Here is a 15,988-nt window from a genome sequence, read left to right as displayed (position 1 = left end):
AGCTTTCGCTCATGCTCCCAACCCAGAGCAGCCAGACAGCAGCAGACACAAGAAGTCACCCTGTGTCTTGCTTTGTGCCTCCATATTGTAACCCAGCTACGCTATGGGCCCCAGCTGCTGCTTTCAATGAAATGGGTGGATGCTGCGTTAATGTCTCTTTGGGACACTGATGCTCCAACCTGCATAACCACAGATTAATAAACAGTGCTGCACTAACTGCTTGCCCAAGGGCCACCTTAAGATATTTGTCTCCCCTATACTCAGGGGAGGGGGTTAAGGGTGGAACAATGGGGTGAGAAGGGAGGGTGGAAGGGGTAGTCTCCCCCATCCTTTGTCCCCAGGAGGTCTCTGGAAAGGGCACGTGGGAGAGGTTGGGAGAGGAACGAGACATAGACAAGAGAGCTGAGAGAGAAAGCATGAGACAGTGTGAGACTGCAGAAGCCGGCAGGGGTGGCATGAGCAGGGGGGTATGCATCTACAGAGTCCATCCCTAAGAAAGAGGAGGAAGACACTTCAAACCACAAGGAAGGGACAGAAAGCAGTGGCTGAAGAAAAGAGGGAGAAGTTTACCAGGTCCAACTCTGGAGGGTCAGGCCCACTCTAACATCGAATGATGCCCGCTGTGGGCTAGCCTCTGGCTTTCCCCACTCACCAGCTCAAGGGGTCAGTAAGTTCCTTACAATGTTATACCTCCAAGGTATTCCCCTGCCCCAGACTCAGAAGGCCCACGCCCTGCTCACTTTCTGTCTGATTGTACCTTGCCTAGGGCAGCATCTGTGCTCCTAACTTAGGGCTATGGTGGACACAGGCAAAGGTGGAGGCAGAGAAGAAAGGTAGTGGCTGGCTTTGGATACACTTTGGTGTATCCACGTCTGCCAGCAGGAGAAGGCCTGGAGGACAGAACATCTCTGTCCTCCCTTGCGCTCTGTGAACCATGGGCTGCGGCATGGACAAGGTGTGTGTGGAAGACCCTGTGCTGGGCACCTGCTGTGTTTCTGTGTGCTGTATGTGTGCCGTACATGCATGTGTGTGCGCATGCTCACACGTATGGGTGGATGTGTGTGCAAATGAATGTCCACATATATATATATCTGATTGTGTGGCGGCTGAGGCTGACATAGGGAGTCTTCTCTGACTGGTCTCCACCTCATTCACTGAGACACAAATGGTCTTGCTAGTCAACTTGTCCTTGTGAGATGGACCAGCCACTGCACAGACAAGGCATTAGGCCCTCCAGTCCTCGGGCCTTTTGGCAAGCATGTTGCCCACTGCGCCATCTTCTCAAGCCCCCACATGAAGCTTTTCATTCCCCAAAACCTTCAGGACACCGCTCCTGAATCTGTTGTAAACCACCTTTGCCCCAAGTCATATTGAGAGTACTATCCCCAAGCTCACCTCAGGCCTCAACATACCCTCTTGCAGGGGAGTCCTCCTGTCCTTACACAGTATGCAGCCACCTTAACTGCTGGCCAGGGAGAGGGACATCAGGAAGTGAGATGATCAAAGTAAAACCCCAGAAGTCAACTGCAGGATTGAAAGGACAAGTGCAGAGCCTGGGGCAGAAGCAAACAAGAGGACCAAGAGCGGAACAGGCGCCTGCACACAAAAGGGAAGGAGAAGGGGCTCAGCTGAACCTGAGAAGACCAGCGATGGGGTGGGGCTGGAGACCCCCACAGTGGTGGCTCTGCTAATCTGCTGCTCTGCTGATGGCTGATTCTGAACCAGACGGTGCTGTAAACAAAAGCCAGAAATCAATATTCCATCAGTGGCCCCTTGTCTCCTCAGTCTGTGCTCACAAGGGCCTCTCATGTTCAGTGGCGGCGGCTGCCATCCTTCCTGTCCTCATTATCATGGAGGCTCTGTCATAGAAAAACAACAGGCAGTACACCCCTGTGACCCCAGGTGTCTGTATCCAGACCACAGCTATGCCAGTCTGTCTCCTTCCTGCCTCACAGTTCACAGTGGTGAGCTGGGAAGATAACAACAACCTACGCACCAGCTTATAGATGGCATTGTCTGGCATCTTGGGACCCACACAGCATCATCCTCACCTCACAGAGCCAATGCTGTGTCCATCCTGTGAGTTGGTTAGATGTGTGATGTACAAGAAATGGTCCAACAATATCTCCGTGAATCAGGACCAGCCTTCGCTCAAGAGAAAGGTGAAGGAAGCAGAAAGGTCAGTCAGACATCCATTGTCATTGACTGATTGATGCTAAGGAGACACTGCAGAGGAGTGGGGTTGGGCCTCCCTCCTGCCATCCTGTGTGGGTGTTCTCCAGGAAAGCAGCCCCAGGTAGGCCCTGACTAAAGTCTGCAGCGCCGCCGCCATGCTTCCCTCTACACAGGCCACTCCCCTCAGCAGGCTGCTCTGCTCAGCAGGCCTCATGGGACCACATCACTAATCCTTCCTCTGAGAACCAATGTGGTGAGGTCTCAGGCACCTAGCCAAGCCAGGCAAGCTTTTACTGGTAACCCCCAGATCAAGACCAGAGTGTAATAAAAGAAAATGGTTACAGTTTAGCAAAAGCTCAGAGAAGCCAGGCAGTGGTAGTGCCTGCCTTTAATCCCAGCACTTGGGAGGCAGAGGCAGGTGGATTTCTGAGTTTGAGGCCAGCCTGGTCTACAGAGTGAGTTCCATGACAGCCAGGGTTATACAGAGAAACCCTGTCTCAGGGAAAAAAAAAAAAAAAAAAAAAAAAAAAAAAAAAAAGCTCAGAGAATACGGATTCTGTCAGTGCGTGGAACTCCTAAACCCAGGAGGCCTGGCTGTGACTCCCAGGTGGGTGGGGCCTGTGGTGTTTCTTGCAGGCGGTGGAAAGTTTGAGTTGAGCCTCCAGTTTCTACCACTACAGCTTGAGTTACACACACTTTTCTCCTCAAACTTGGTGTAGCTTCTCGTTGCAGATTTCACACCCCTGGAGCTATCAAGTAACAGAAACTCCATCTTGCTTTTGGAGACCAGCAGTGCACCTTCAACAGTCAGTAGGCTGTTCTCTATAAAGGCACGAGGAGCAGCATCCTCCTTGGTCTAGAGCCCGTGGCTTGTGGGTGCTCATCTGTTCCACCTTCTCTCAGATGGAAGCCATTAGGTTTGCGGCTGGCCCTGTCCTAGACTGACCTATCTTAACTTAATAATTGTATCTAGTTACAGCTTTGAGTCATCATGTTCTGAGGTTTCAGATGGACTTGAGTTTGACAGACATGTTGCTATTCAACTGAGTACAGAGGGGAATCCACCATCATCTGCAGCCTCCATTTCACAACTCTCCTAAAAGACTGGATAACTACACATACATATGCACATACACACAGAGAGCAAGCATGTATGCACATATATGCTTATGTATGCACATATAAGGACATGCCAACAAACCAAACTCATGAATGCATACATGTTTATGTGTATACATATATCCACAGAAAGTAAGCATTTGAACATATGTTCATATACATATCTGTGGCAACAGAACAAGATCATGACTATATGCACACGTTTCTATGTGTTCATATATATATATGTACATATTCACATAAAAGTGAACATCCATGATCATATGCACCACATGTGAATAACCTGAGAGCTTATAAACATATGCATGTGTTCATGTGTATATACCTATATACATGTACATACCGTATACTCGTCGTGTACATATACATAAATACCAACAAAGAGCAAGCTTGTGAGCACACACATGCTCATGAATGCATGCATATTCATGGCTCTATTGATATCATTCTCATCAGTAGTACTTTTTCTAGCTCTGTTCTTTACAGACCACCTTCCGAACCAGAACAGGATCTGGATGGAGCACAGGGCCAAAATGGGGGTCTCTGGGGTCCCTTCTAATACATGCTTTGCGGCTGGGAAGAATGCCAGCCTCCTTACAGGGAGTGGTGACCAATGTCACTTGTGTGCTGTTCATTCTCCTCATGAATGACTGTGCCAACATATTCTGCCCGTCACATCTTTGCAGGTCTAAGTAACCTCTGACCCTGTTAAGTTTAGGGCAGACGGCACTTAGAGACCCCTTGAATGGAAGGTGGCACTGTCTCATATGTGATTCCAGTTGCCACCCAGGATCCTCCAGCCTGAAGAAGGCAGGCAGTGCCCCATCTCCCATCATTACTGTTTCCCACCCTTGCTGGCCCTCCTCCCTCCTACTACAGCACCATCTTGTTAGGTGAGAGGGGTGGTCCTCTCACAACATATAGAAATCTTGCCTGTAATTCACCCTGAGATGAACCAGAAAAATCCATCCTGGTCTCTGGCTACCTCTGTGAGGGAAGAGAAGACCCTCAAAGAGCCTGAGAACTACGTCAATTACAGCTGCCACCCAGTCAGTCCCACGGTGCCTGGCAAAGGACGATAGGTGTCACTGTCTCTGTCAACGTGGAAAGGAGTTAGTGACAGACCTAAGGCCTCTGTGCAGTTGGTGGTGACACTCAGCCTCCTCAGAACATGATAGCCAGTATCAGTTTCCCCAGTGGCACCATCAGGAGTGAGCATCTGCCCCATAAGCCAGGAGCTGAGACTCAGTCCAATGTCAGCAGCAGCACCGGGGTAAGTTGTGAGGACCAGCACCAGCCGCATGGGCTTTGAAGGATCTCAAGTGAGATGGAGATGCTGGACCCCACTCAGACAATCTCCAGCAGGTCAACATGGAGACCCCACACCCACAGATTCACCATTAGAGGAGTTGGTGTTTCCATTTCAACTCTTGAGGACACTTTGCTGTGCCTCTGTTGTTGGGGGGGTAGAGTGGAGGTGAGGGGGGCTCTTTATTTTGCTGATCTGGGAAACTTCTGCAGGCAGCAAGCAGGCAGAATTCCAGAACACAGTGGAGAGAACCTGGAGGAATGGAGGATGGCATGGGAAAGCTAGCCCTCCCAGCCAGCCACACGTAGATACATCAGCCCACCTGGGTTTATGCCCTGTTACTTCCAGTCTCTTTTAAAATAATAACATCCTTTCTACACACATGGACCAGAAACTAATCCTGTGATGAAAGCGCCATTCCATTTAGTCTGTGCAGGAGCTGAAACACACATACATGCAAGAACTCTGCCTCTGTAAAACAACGAGTCTGCCTGTGTGGGGGCAGAGCTGTGCAGACAGCAGACAGCCTGGTTTATGAAAATAACTGCCAGTCAGCCCTTGGAATCCAGCAGCTCTTCCCACATGCCGACACGTTTAAAATGACATACGTGTGTGCATCTCATCTGTGTTTACTATGCATGTAACAAAAAGATACAGCCCATTATCTATGCCTTTTGAAATTGTTCTCAAATCAATATGGCAGAGCTGTCTGTCAAGCCTAATCAGTGTTTATCATAAAAGAGCCTTGACATTCATTCACACAGAGCGAGGAGGGAGAGAGCTACTATCCAAGGAGGAAATTCAGGCCTTCACAGGCAGATATTCCCAAGGCTCAATGTGAGCATCTTGGTTTGGCTAGAGTAGCGGCCAATATGCCTCTAGGTTTGACTAGCATGGTAGCCAATGTGCATCTGTGTGCCCCTCCCCCATGGATTCCCCAGGTGCGTTCTGCCCATGTCCAGCTGCCCAAACCAAGCGGGCCTCCCTTCATTCGTGGCCTCATTATCCCAATGCAGCCTGTCCCACCCCCAGCAAATCAGCAGTACTGAGGATTTTTACTTAGTACGTGTGCAGCAAGACCATCTGCAAGAATTCCTGCTTTCTCAGGCTGTGGCTTTCACTGCCTCCCACACTTTCTCTCCTCCTATGAAAGGCAAATCAAATGTTCTCTATACAGGCCTGCCTTTAGTGTGCTCTCTGTCCTTTCCCATCCCTCTCAGGCCCTGGGTAGAACAGGACAGACGCTGGCAAGAGCAGGCTAACTCCTCAGATCGGTGAGAGAATACAGGTAAGGCAGCATCAGAATGGGACTGGACACAAGTCACCAATGTCAGGCACTGCATGGCTAGATCTGCCAAAAGGGCAATGTGGCAGACTGGGTGGTGGTCCCTCAGAAGTATGTCCGCCTGACAATGGAGGATCTTTCAGATATCATGGGAAAATCTAGAGACTAGATCATGCTTCTTGCACAATGACAGCATCCTTAGTAGACCCAGGGAAGGCCACGTGGAAGAGCGTGATGCAATGGGAGTGGTGCCGTGAAACTCAGGCACACCTGCAGCTGTGACAGCCAAAAAAGGCAAGAAAGGCTCCAGAGGGAGGAGGCCTTGCCACACCTCAATTAGGGAGGTCTGGCCTCCAAAACAGTGGGAGGACCAGTGTGAACAGCATCAGGTTCACGCTTTTGCAGTAACCCCAGGATACTCAAGGCAGTGAGCAAGAACGACCTCACTTTTCCCTCCTAGGAGCCTTGACTACAGTCTTGAGCTAACCCTTGACCTCAGATGAGACAGCACAAGAAAATCCCCAGTCTATCAAAATTTCATCTTTTCAAATCTGTTCATTTATTTTCAGTATCTCAACCAAGTGTTTTGGGGGTGGCATTTTTATATCTATGAAGTATCTGGGGAAAGCTTTGGTTAAGAAAAGATATGACAGAGACTACATGCAAGTAAACATGTAAGTTACAACTTCAAAGACCAATACCTAGATTGTGTCATCTCTCACACGTGCCTGACCTCACACCTGCACAGCCCATTTCCCACTGTGGCTGTCATTGCCACACACACAAGGACTCTGTTACCCACAGCTCTGGAGGTTGGAAGTTCTTAAATCTGGATTCCATTAGAGCTATACTTCTGGAGCCTTTAGGGGGGAATTCTCTCCCTCCTTAGCTTTAAAGGGCACATGTCAAGCTTCTTTAGCTTATGGCTGCTTCTTCGAACCCAGAAGCACGGCATCTTTATCCATCCCTTCATTTATCTCAGCTCTTTATCTCTCCCTCTTGTACAGATCACTGTGACTGCACTGGGCACCTCTGGAACCTGAGCAGGTCCTTACATCTACAGCATCTTCCTAGGGGCCAGGCAAGGCAGTCTTTTTACAGCTGAGAGAACGAGGATACAGGCATCCTTAGGGTCCTTATGACACCAAGGCACAGTTGAATAAACTAGATAATATGAAAATCCCCACGGTCATTAGGTAAACCCACAGACAGGGAATGGGGAGCTATCATGACAGTACAGTTAGAGAAGCAAGCTGAGAATGAAGACACGGTGTTTTGAGACCCGACTAGGTAACTGTGACTGCCACAGGCTAGCCGGCTCGCAGTAATGTTAGTGTCTTTACACTGGAGCCTGGTGTGAGTGCAGACGTAATGAAGCGTGTGCAGGCTCCTGAGGAAGTCGGGTGGAAAGGAAAAGGAAGTTGGTCAAGACAAGGTGAGGGCACACTTAGGAGGATGTATAGATTAACAGAGTGAACCTGGAACCTTTGCCCAAGATGGAACCGTGAGATGAGCCTGTCCAGACAAAGGTAGTGACCACCAACCTGGGAAAACAGCACTAACAGCTCCTACACCTCGGCTTGCAGAGGGCTGGAAGTGACCTCCCAACAGTAGGCAGATGACCACCTAGAAGACACACATGGAATACAAAGCCCCTAGCTAATGTTTCCTGAACACAAGCATGCTGGTTACAAGATAACCCTGGCTGCCTCTGTTTGGACACACATGTGCTTTCTGACCACCATATTCCACATAAACCACTGTTGATAGAAATCAGTGTCCTTTCTCTCTCCCTACCTGTGTCTTCTGTGGGATTATCAAGACTCCAGCCCTCATAACTGAGAAAATAGACCATATCCCTCCCCCTAAGCAGATCTAACATCATTAGAAGAAAGCAAATTAGCCAGCAGGCTCCCAGCCCATCTTAAATGTGAAACCAGCCTTATTCACTCTGTCTGATGCTCTCCCAGCCCACAGACCCACTGAAAGCAGAAGCTGCAGCAGACTCCCATGACCCATCCACACATACCAGGTGAGAAGCAGATCCCCCGTGGCCCATCCACACACCAGGTGAGAAGCAGATCCCCCATGGCCCATCCACACACCAGGTGAGAAGTAGATCCCCCGTGGCCTATCCACACACACCAGGTGAGAAATGCTGCTCTGCAGCAGGTTCCAATACCTAGGCGTTTTGTGTTCTTAGTATATACCTTTAAGAAAGGGTGTGGGAGAAGGAGTTCTCAGCTGCACTTAACTCTTCTACCTATACACCTGAAGAAAACATTGCTTAACAAATATTATTACATTTAAGGAAATTAATAGTTGACTGTTCTACAAGAACAAGATATGCTGTTCTACATTTTAAGAATTACATGAAATGAGCCGTGTAAAACTTTAGACTTTATTATGTATAGTTGAAACCCATGAAAACAGTTATGTTCTTATGCACAACATCTGAAAATGTAAAATATAAAACCAAGTTTTTCTCTTATGGATAGTGTAACAGAACAGCATTCATAAACAGAAAATGTCAAGTAGAATCCCGATCACATTTCACATTTCAGCAAGGCTGTCTTTCTGCCTGTTCCCCTGGAGAAAGAAGGGGTCACCAAGGGTCTGAGAGCTGCAGGGACAGCTGGGCACAGCTCTGCTCCCCTAGCCCCAGAGTCCCACAAAGTCAAACGATGGAAACAGGAGGTAGGGGCAAGGCCAGTTCCCGTGGCCGGAAGGCAGCAGTGGCAGGCGCAGCTTCTCACTGGGTCAGTCTGGTTATTAAAAGGATGTGGGGATCTTCACACTTAGGAAGGGGGATGATCTTCCCCCCGAATGCTCCGATACTTGGCCATGTCTTCTGGAAACACTTTGGAAAGTTCCTGAATCAGTAGGCTTTTAAATTTCTACAAACAAAAATAGGTGTGTCAAAAAAAAAAAATCCATGTTATAGACAACACACCTAGGAGCCCAGAATCCCACTGAACCAGCCAAATGGATGGAACCAGGTTACTTATCTTCCATAAGTTAACACCCAGAGTCAACTACTCGATGTCTACAATTAACTTGTTACAGGGACACCACCTCTCTGAAAGGGAAGTGTATCTTTAAGACAATTCCTTCCTTCTGGCTTAAGAAACACCCTAGTATCTCCAACCAGGTGCTCCAACTGCAGTGGAGAGGACTTCTGCAGGCAGCACACAGACCAGAATCTTAATACTCACTGAAGCAATTGCTCACCAGAATTATACAGGTCACGTGTGCAAACAACGTCTAAGCTTTCTCCAGCCCTGGAAAGGCACTATCTACTTCTCCAGCCACCAATCCCTCACAGTGGTTCTATCCTAGTCTAAAAAAACTGTACAACGGCCTGCACCCTAAGCCTCTACTCTCAGGGCCGCAGGGCCAGTGTCACAAAAACACATGCTATCCCACTGCAACAACTGAAAAACTGGAATTGGTGCCCACTGGGGACATGCAGGCTGCACAAGTGTGCCTTGAGACTGTCACAGGTCTCAGGTGAGAGGTGATAGCATGTGCTACAAGAGCTCAGGGAAGATTAACCATGTGGCACCACCAAGGGGCAGCAATGCAGGGCAGCAATGCACTTCAGCACAGGGAAGATTAATAACCACATGGCACCATCAATGGGCAATGCACTCCAGCACAGCCTAAGGCAATGAGTCTAAGATACAGGTAGGACTAGAAGCCGCAGCTCCAGGGGCCAGTCACTGTCCAGAGGGGGTTTCTGCTGGGCGTCCAGGAATTCCTCAGCCCAAGCTAACAGGAGAGATGATACGTAAGTTCAGTGTTAATATGACCAACCCCACTTCTGCAGCATGTGATCTGACAGAGCCTCTTGCTCACTCCAGCAGCAGACGGCTCTCTGTGCTACCAGCACACAGTAGACACAACCCGTACATGTGAGCCAGGCTGGCATCAGGCAAGTAGTGAGCAGTACAGGCAGAGCATGCAATGCTGAGTGTAGCCAGCAGGACAGCGGACAGTGGGTGGAAAGAAATACGGACAGCCTAACCAGTGCCCTGGGGAAAGAAACTCTAAGGAAGGCCAGGCTGAGCTCTCAGAGGAAGCAAAGTTGGCTAAGCTGAGGAGGCGTACTGTGCAAAAGGAACATGAATTCCAGGCAGAGAAGAACACAACCCAAAACAGGGCCTGATGGTTAATGGGGAGCCCAGGAAACAGAATAATACACGGTGCCGTCACTGCGGCCACACACAGTATACCCATCTGAAAAGCTAGCACCATCAGTGACCTCAGGGAGAAAACTGTAGTTCGTGTCAAGACACAGCTCCCAAGAGCAGCCAAGTTCTCTCTGTATACTGTCACAGTGTAAAGAACAGTAAGGAGTTGTCCAGGTCTCAGACGCTAGAGACTAGAACATAAACCATCCAGAATCCTCCAACTGTAGCACCATTAGCACAGGAAAGGCCTCTAGTCAAGGTCTACACAGAATCACAACAGGGAAGTCACACAGGAAAACCACACTGAAAGCACCACTGGCCAGGGACATCAACAGATAAACCCAGCCTTTCTCTCACTGTCAGACTGTCAATCTGTGTTCTTGTTTTTCTCAGGACTATGGCTCACTAACATTCAACGTAACTATTACTAGAAATCCCGCTGTGTGGCAGTACTCAGCACTCTAGACAGGGAGTTAAGCCTGTCCCACACTTCTAGGAGCTCCCTTGTCTGTGTGCGGACATTACTTCCTGTCTGTCTGTCTCACCTTCATTGTGTCGATCTTGCCCTTGACTTGCTCGTTTTTAGCTAGAGCCCTCTCCAGGCATTCTTTCGTGTAGAGCTGAGGATTTCGACCTTGATCAATGTATCTGGAAACAAGAGTATCACAATAAACACACGGCTGACTCACTTAGCCTCAGTTTTCTGGAAACTAGGACAAAAATAAAAAATCCAGCAGACATGCCCTCACACGACCAGGTCCAGGAGCCAGGTGTACCTAAACACTTGGGTTTCTCCAAGCATCTCTTTCTGTTTCTTCCAGCAGCTCAGGACAAGCCACACCTATTCACATAGGTGTCTGTGCAGCACTCACGTTCAAACTCAGTGCATGAAAAGAGAAGAGTACAACACACATCTAGGATGCCACCTTTTGGATTCTCAACAGTGTGATAAAGCAGCTCCTGACGTTAAATGCAGTGCAGGAGCTCACGTCTGTGACAAACACAGCTGAGTTGTGGCATGCACCCCAGACCGACCTGACTACTCAGGAAATGCTGTGTGGACAAGTCAGAAGGGGAGGAGCATCAGAGCCCTATGCAAGACACAGTGTCCACCAGTGGGAGTAGGTGTTCTCAGTACACTGCATTATTAGACACTCTAGGGACTCTAAAGCTCCAGCTAGTCCACAGGACAAAACTACCCCTTGACACTGTCAATACAAATGCCATCATATCTTGATGTCATAAAACCCACTGTCCACTATCCAGATTTTTCAAAAACAGACTATTTGGATATCTCTGTGTACTCAGTAAATCTGTATCATTCAGCTATATTAATTGTTCACTATAGAGAAAGGCCACCACCACACCAAGTTCAATTAAAAAATAAACAAACCCAGAGAAGAAAAACATAAATCACTTCAGGTTAATATCCATTAAATTGGCCTTTACGACAAATAGCAAAACTACCAATTTGTATAATTTCCTTTTCCTTTTGATAGTTTTATAATAATGTAATGAAAGCAGCATATGGTTACTTCTAAGTAAGTGCACCTCAAACAACACAAGAACATAAAAAGCTTATCATTCGTGTGTGTTAAGTAAAAGGTGGCTCCTCAATACAAGGGGAGGCTGTGGTGTTTACGGCTGGAGTTGACTCTAAGCTCTGTGGATGCACAAAGCTACACTAGCTGAAGTGCTAAGAGTTTACGTTATCCTTGCTCTGGAAAGTCCATGTGCTCTCCAAGTGTGCACTAGCAAGGTCCTGGGGGCTGCAGATTCCTCCCACATTCACAGCCCGTTTGGGAATAAGCTAAAAGCACCAGTTCCTTGGAGTTTGCAGACCACTCTCCTCCGAGCCTCTGCTGTGACAGGCCTACCTGTCTCTCTGTTAGAAAGACGCCTCCCCACAGCCACCTAGACTGAGATCTTCTTCTTCCCAACAGAGGATGGACCACCTCCCAGGCTCAGCTTACCACAGGAAGCTTCTCAAAACCAGACTGCATTATTTTTCCAGGTGTTTGTGGATGACTGATATATGTATGTATGTATGTATGTATGTATATATACACACACATATATATGTGTATATATATACATATATGTATATATATGTGTGTATATATATATACATGTATGTATATATATACATATATACATACATATATATCTCACAACTCTTGTTTGGTTTTCGAGACAGGGTTTCTCTGTCTAGCCCTGGCTGTCCTGGAACTCCCTATAGACTAGACTGGCCTCAAAGTCAGAGAGATCCATCTGCCTCAGCCTATGCCTCCAAAGTGCTGATATCAAAGGCCTGTGCCATTACACCCAGGTACAGCTCTTAAGGAATCATAAGGTTTTTCTGTGGCCTGAAGGCCTTTCTCCATTGAACTCAGAAACCTGTTTTAATATATTTAAAAAGCTTTTAATTTCTCATTTTCATGTGACACTGTTCTCAACAACACAACCCTGGAGTAATACTTACCCTTTTTTAACCCCACTAGCCCATTACAACTCTGGAAGACTGGGGTCCTGCCTCAGAACCTGGGCCACACCTCCCTCACACTCGCTGACACTCACTGCTAACCAAGAATCAGAGAGACCCAGTGATACTTACTCAAAAACCTCCAGAGGCACCGTGATATCATGCAGCTGTTGTCTGCATTTATCTATGTCCTGTAAGCCCGTGACAATAAAGTTCCTGGGGAAAAGGCAGAGTGGGGTATGCGGTTAGCAGTTCAGAGGACAGCCCAGCACACCCCAACACAGCACTGGCCACTGTGCTTCAAGTCCTGAGGGATAAAATGTCCAGGGTCAGGGACACCAAGGCAGATAAGTGAGGTGGCAGCTGTGTATGAGATAACTACAGGAACTGGATAAGAGAACAAGGCCAGTCTCAGCAGGCTCTACTCTAGGCAATGTTCCAGCTTGTTCCCATCCCACAAAGCCCTCCTCCAGGGGCGATACCACAACTCTGTGAACATCTTAGTAAACATCTCTGCTGAGATACGTACCTGCACCCAGCTTTAAGAGTGAACTGTGGGTGAAGATGGTTTCTAGGGCAGTCTCTCATTCCAGAGAAAGGACCCCCACCCCCACCACCCCCACCCCCCTCACCCCCCTCCCTCCAAGAGAGCAGGTTTCCAGGTGCAGACACTAGAAGCAGGCCTGGCCTTTCTGCTGGATTGGCTATGCCTCAGCTGGGGCTGTGCTGGCTTCACTCTCCCAGCCTACCAGAGGAACCCTGACTACCTGCTTGCTCTGCCTGTGGCTTCATGTTAACTTTCTAACCCAGGAGCTGCAGCAGCAAGGCAGCTCGGTGGCTGGGATCAGCAGGAAATCAGGAGACCCATATGCTACCCACAACAGGCTTCTTTCTCCCTGAACCCTTCATTGTCACAGGATTGTGGGGGCACTTTTGGACTTACAAAACACGCTCAGATACTTCATAATTTTTTTCCTTCTAGACTCAGACAGGGGGTGAAGAGAGGACAAAGGCTTTCTGGAGTGCGTGTCGCTGAATGAAGTTTCAGGGTAGACAGCATGAAGTGGGCTCCAGGTTAAGCACAGTAACCAGTCTGCAAGGCCACCGCCCATTTTTACTGGGTTGAACCTCGGCTCCATCCTTCCAGAACCACCCCCAGATCCCCGGAAAGTGTCCTATATAAGCGGTGAAACTTTCTCCTGAACGTTTTGTGTTTCCCTATAGGCCATTCCAAGGCCAGGTGGCATGACCAGCACAAGATATTGCCAAGAAAACAATCCTCTGTGGAGGCCTTCTTCCACAGCCAGGCCTATGCAGCAGGTGGCTCAGGGCTCTCCTGAGATGCAGGTTTCTCTTTATGTCAGGAGTGAAGTCAACCTCCCCGGTGCTGTGGGGTGGGGCGTCCGTGGTGCCTTCCTCCCCTTAGGGCATCAGGGCAGTCCCAGACCGCCCTGTAGGGTCAGAGTGGTGCCAGCCTCCCCGGTGTGGTCAGGATGGTTCCTGCTCTTTGGAACTGGCCTCCCCTGTCGGGTCAGGATGGACCTAGAGCTACCTCCACTTTCGTGGGATCATGACTGAGCCTCCTCGCCTGCGGGGTGAGGTCAGATCCTTCTCCCCAGTGGAGTCAGTGTGGAACCGGCCTCCAGTGGGGTCAGGATGGAGCCCTCGGGGTCCAGGGATGAATGCCAAAGAGCCCCAGTGGGGTCCCCAAGGCCAGCGGGCAGGGGCTCCGCACAGCAGCGCCGATACCCGCCGGGCCGTCACTCACAGCTTCTGGCTCAGCCCCGCTTGGCTGCTGGGCTGGAAGTCGCTGACGATGATGCCGAGCTGCCGAATGTTCTCCACGAACTTCTCCAGGTGCTCCTCCAGGTGGTCAAACTTCTCCGCCATCGCCGGCTCCACCCGCCTCTTAGCCACAGCCCCCAGCGACTCCGATCCCACAGCGCTCTCCCGCTTCCGGCTTCCGGAACCCCACTTCCGTTTCCTCGAGGGCGGGGCCTCCTCGGAGGCGGGGCCTGGTCGCTGTGGGCGGGGCAAGGGGCGGGGTAAGCCTTTGAAGGGAAAACCGTTTGGACCGCTGCGCTCCACTCCACTTCTAAAGCTGGGGAGGGAGGGTGGCAAAGTCAAATGTCAACCGGGAAAGCACAGCCAATGGATGTGTAAAGGGACAAAAATGAAAACTCTTAGTTGGTACCTAGCTTCCATCAATGAATAAAAACCAAGTCTCATCAGGAAAGAAAGCTAGAGTGAAGAGCAAGATCATTTAGATACAGTGAACCTTGTATGTTCATAATCTGGAAAGCTTGGGAGATGTAAGCAATTTTCTTTAAAAGATAAATATCTGGGCCCAGTGAGGTGGTTCAGTGGGTGAAGACGCTTGTTGCTAACCCTGACAACCTGAGTTTGACCTCCAGGATCCTGCATGGTAGGGGGAGAGAACAGAATTCTATAAGCTACCCTCGGACCTCCAGACAGGTACTGTGTCATAGGTATGCCCACACACAGTGTACACAGACACAATACATAATAAGGAAATGTATTTAAATGGGAAGATCAAAATAGAGCCATGCTTTTTAAAACAGGCCGGGTGGCAACAATCTCTTTCAAAAAAAAAGAAAAGGAAGAAAGGAAGGGAGGGAGGGAGGGAAGAAGGGACAGAAGGAGGGAGGGACAGAAGGAGGGAGGGGAGGAAATACCTAAGCCCTGGCTGCTTTTCAACTCACTTTTTAAATTAAGCAAACATTAAAGAGCAAATGATTTCAAACTTCTGCAGACACCTTTAAGTGCTAGAAAAGGAACATTTCACAGCTCAATTAAAAGAGGTGGTGACTTTGATGTGAAAACCAGTCCTGACGGACAAGAAGCAAAAATATAAGTAAATCTTTCAGTCTTCATGGAAGGAGAGACAAAGGGACAAGTGAGACAGAAGAATAGGGAGAATGGGGGTGCCGAGGAATGTATAAGGTTCTCTGTGTTAGGGATCTCTAGAAAAACAGAATTTACAGACTGGAGTATATATATATATATATATATATATATATATATATATATATATATATATGTTGAATTTATTGGAATGACTTACAGGCTGCTGCTGTCCAGCTACTCCAACAATGGATGGTGGTGAACAGAAAGTCCAAGAATCCAGTAGTTTCTCAGTCCAGTCCATGACGCTGGATGTCTCAGCTGGTCTTCAGTATACACTGGAATCCCAAAGAAGTAGACTGTAATGTCAGTGAAGGAATGGATGTGCTAGTAAGATGAGTGAAAGCAGGAAAAGAAAGCTTCCTTCTTCCATATCCTTATATAGGCTTCCAGTAGACGGTGTGTCCCAGATTTAAGTTGCATCTCCCTGCCTCAATATCCAGATCAAAGGGGTATGTCTTTTTATCTTAAAGGTCCAGAAATGGATCCACCCACTTCAA

General features: G+C 48.6%; 1 protein-coding gene across 1 annotated transcript in view; it reads right to left on the bottom strand.

Annotated features, from left to right (window-relative positions):
• Positions 1-8,268: 8,268 nt before the first annotated feature.
• Med10 (mediator complex subunit 10) overlaps positions 8,269-15,988 on the bottom strand; it is an 11,655-nt gene continuing 3,935 nt past the window's right edge. The window contains exons 2-6 of the mRNA XM_031360364.1: positions 15,649-15,766; positions 14,332-14,585; positions 12,696-12,779; positions 10,627-10,729; positions 8,269-8,785 (exon numbers count right to left, since the gene is read on the bottom strand). Coding sequence (XP_031216224.1) covers positions 8,687-8,785; positions 10,627-10,729; positions 12,696-12,779; positions 14,332-14,585; positions 15,649-15,732 — 624 coding nt within the window. The 5' untranslated portion in view covers positions 15,733-15,766 and the 3' untranslated portion in view covers positions 8,269-8,686. The remainder of the gene's footprint in view (positions 8,786-10,626; positions 10,730-12,695; positions 12,780-14,331; positions 14,586-15,648; positions 15,767-15,988) is intronic.

The sequence above is a fragment of the Mastomys coucha genome, unplaced genomic scaffold (assembly GCF_008632895.1).
Source record: "Mastomys coucha isolate ucsf_1 unplaced genomic scaffold, UCSF_Mcou_1 pScaffold8, whole genome shotgun sequence".
Taxonomy (NCBI): Eukaryota; Metazoa; Chordata; class Mammalia; order Rodentia; family Muridae; genus Mastomys; species Mastomys coucha.
This window is presented reverse-complemented; position numbering and strand designations above follow the sequence as displayed.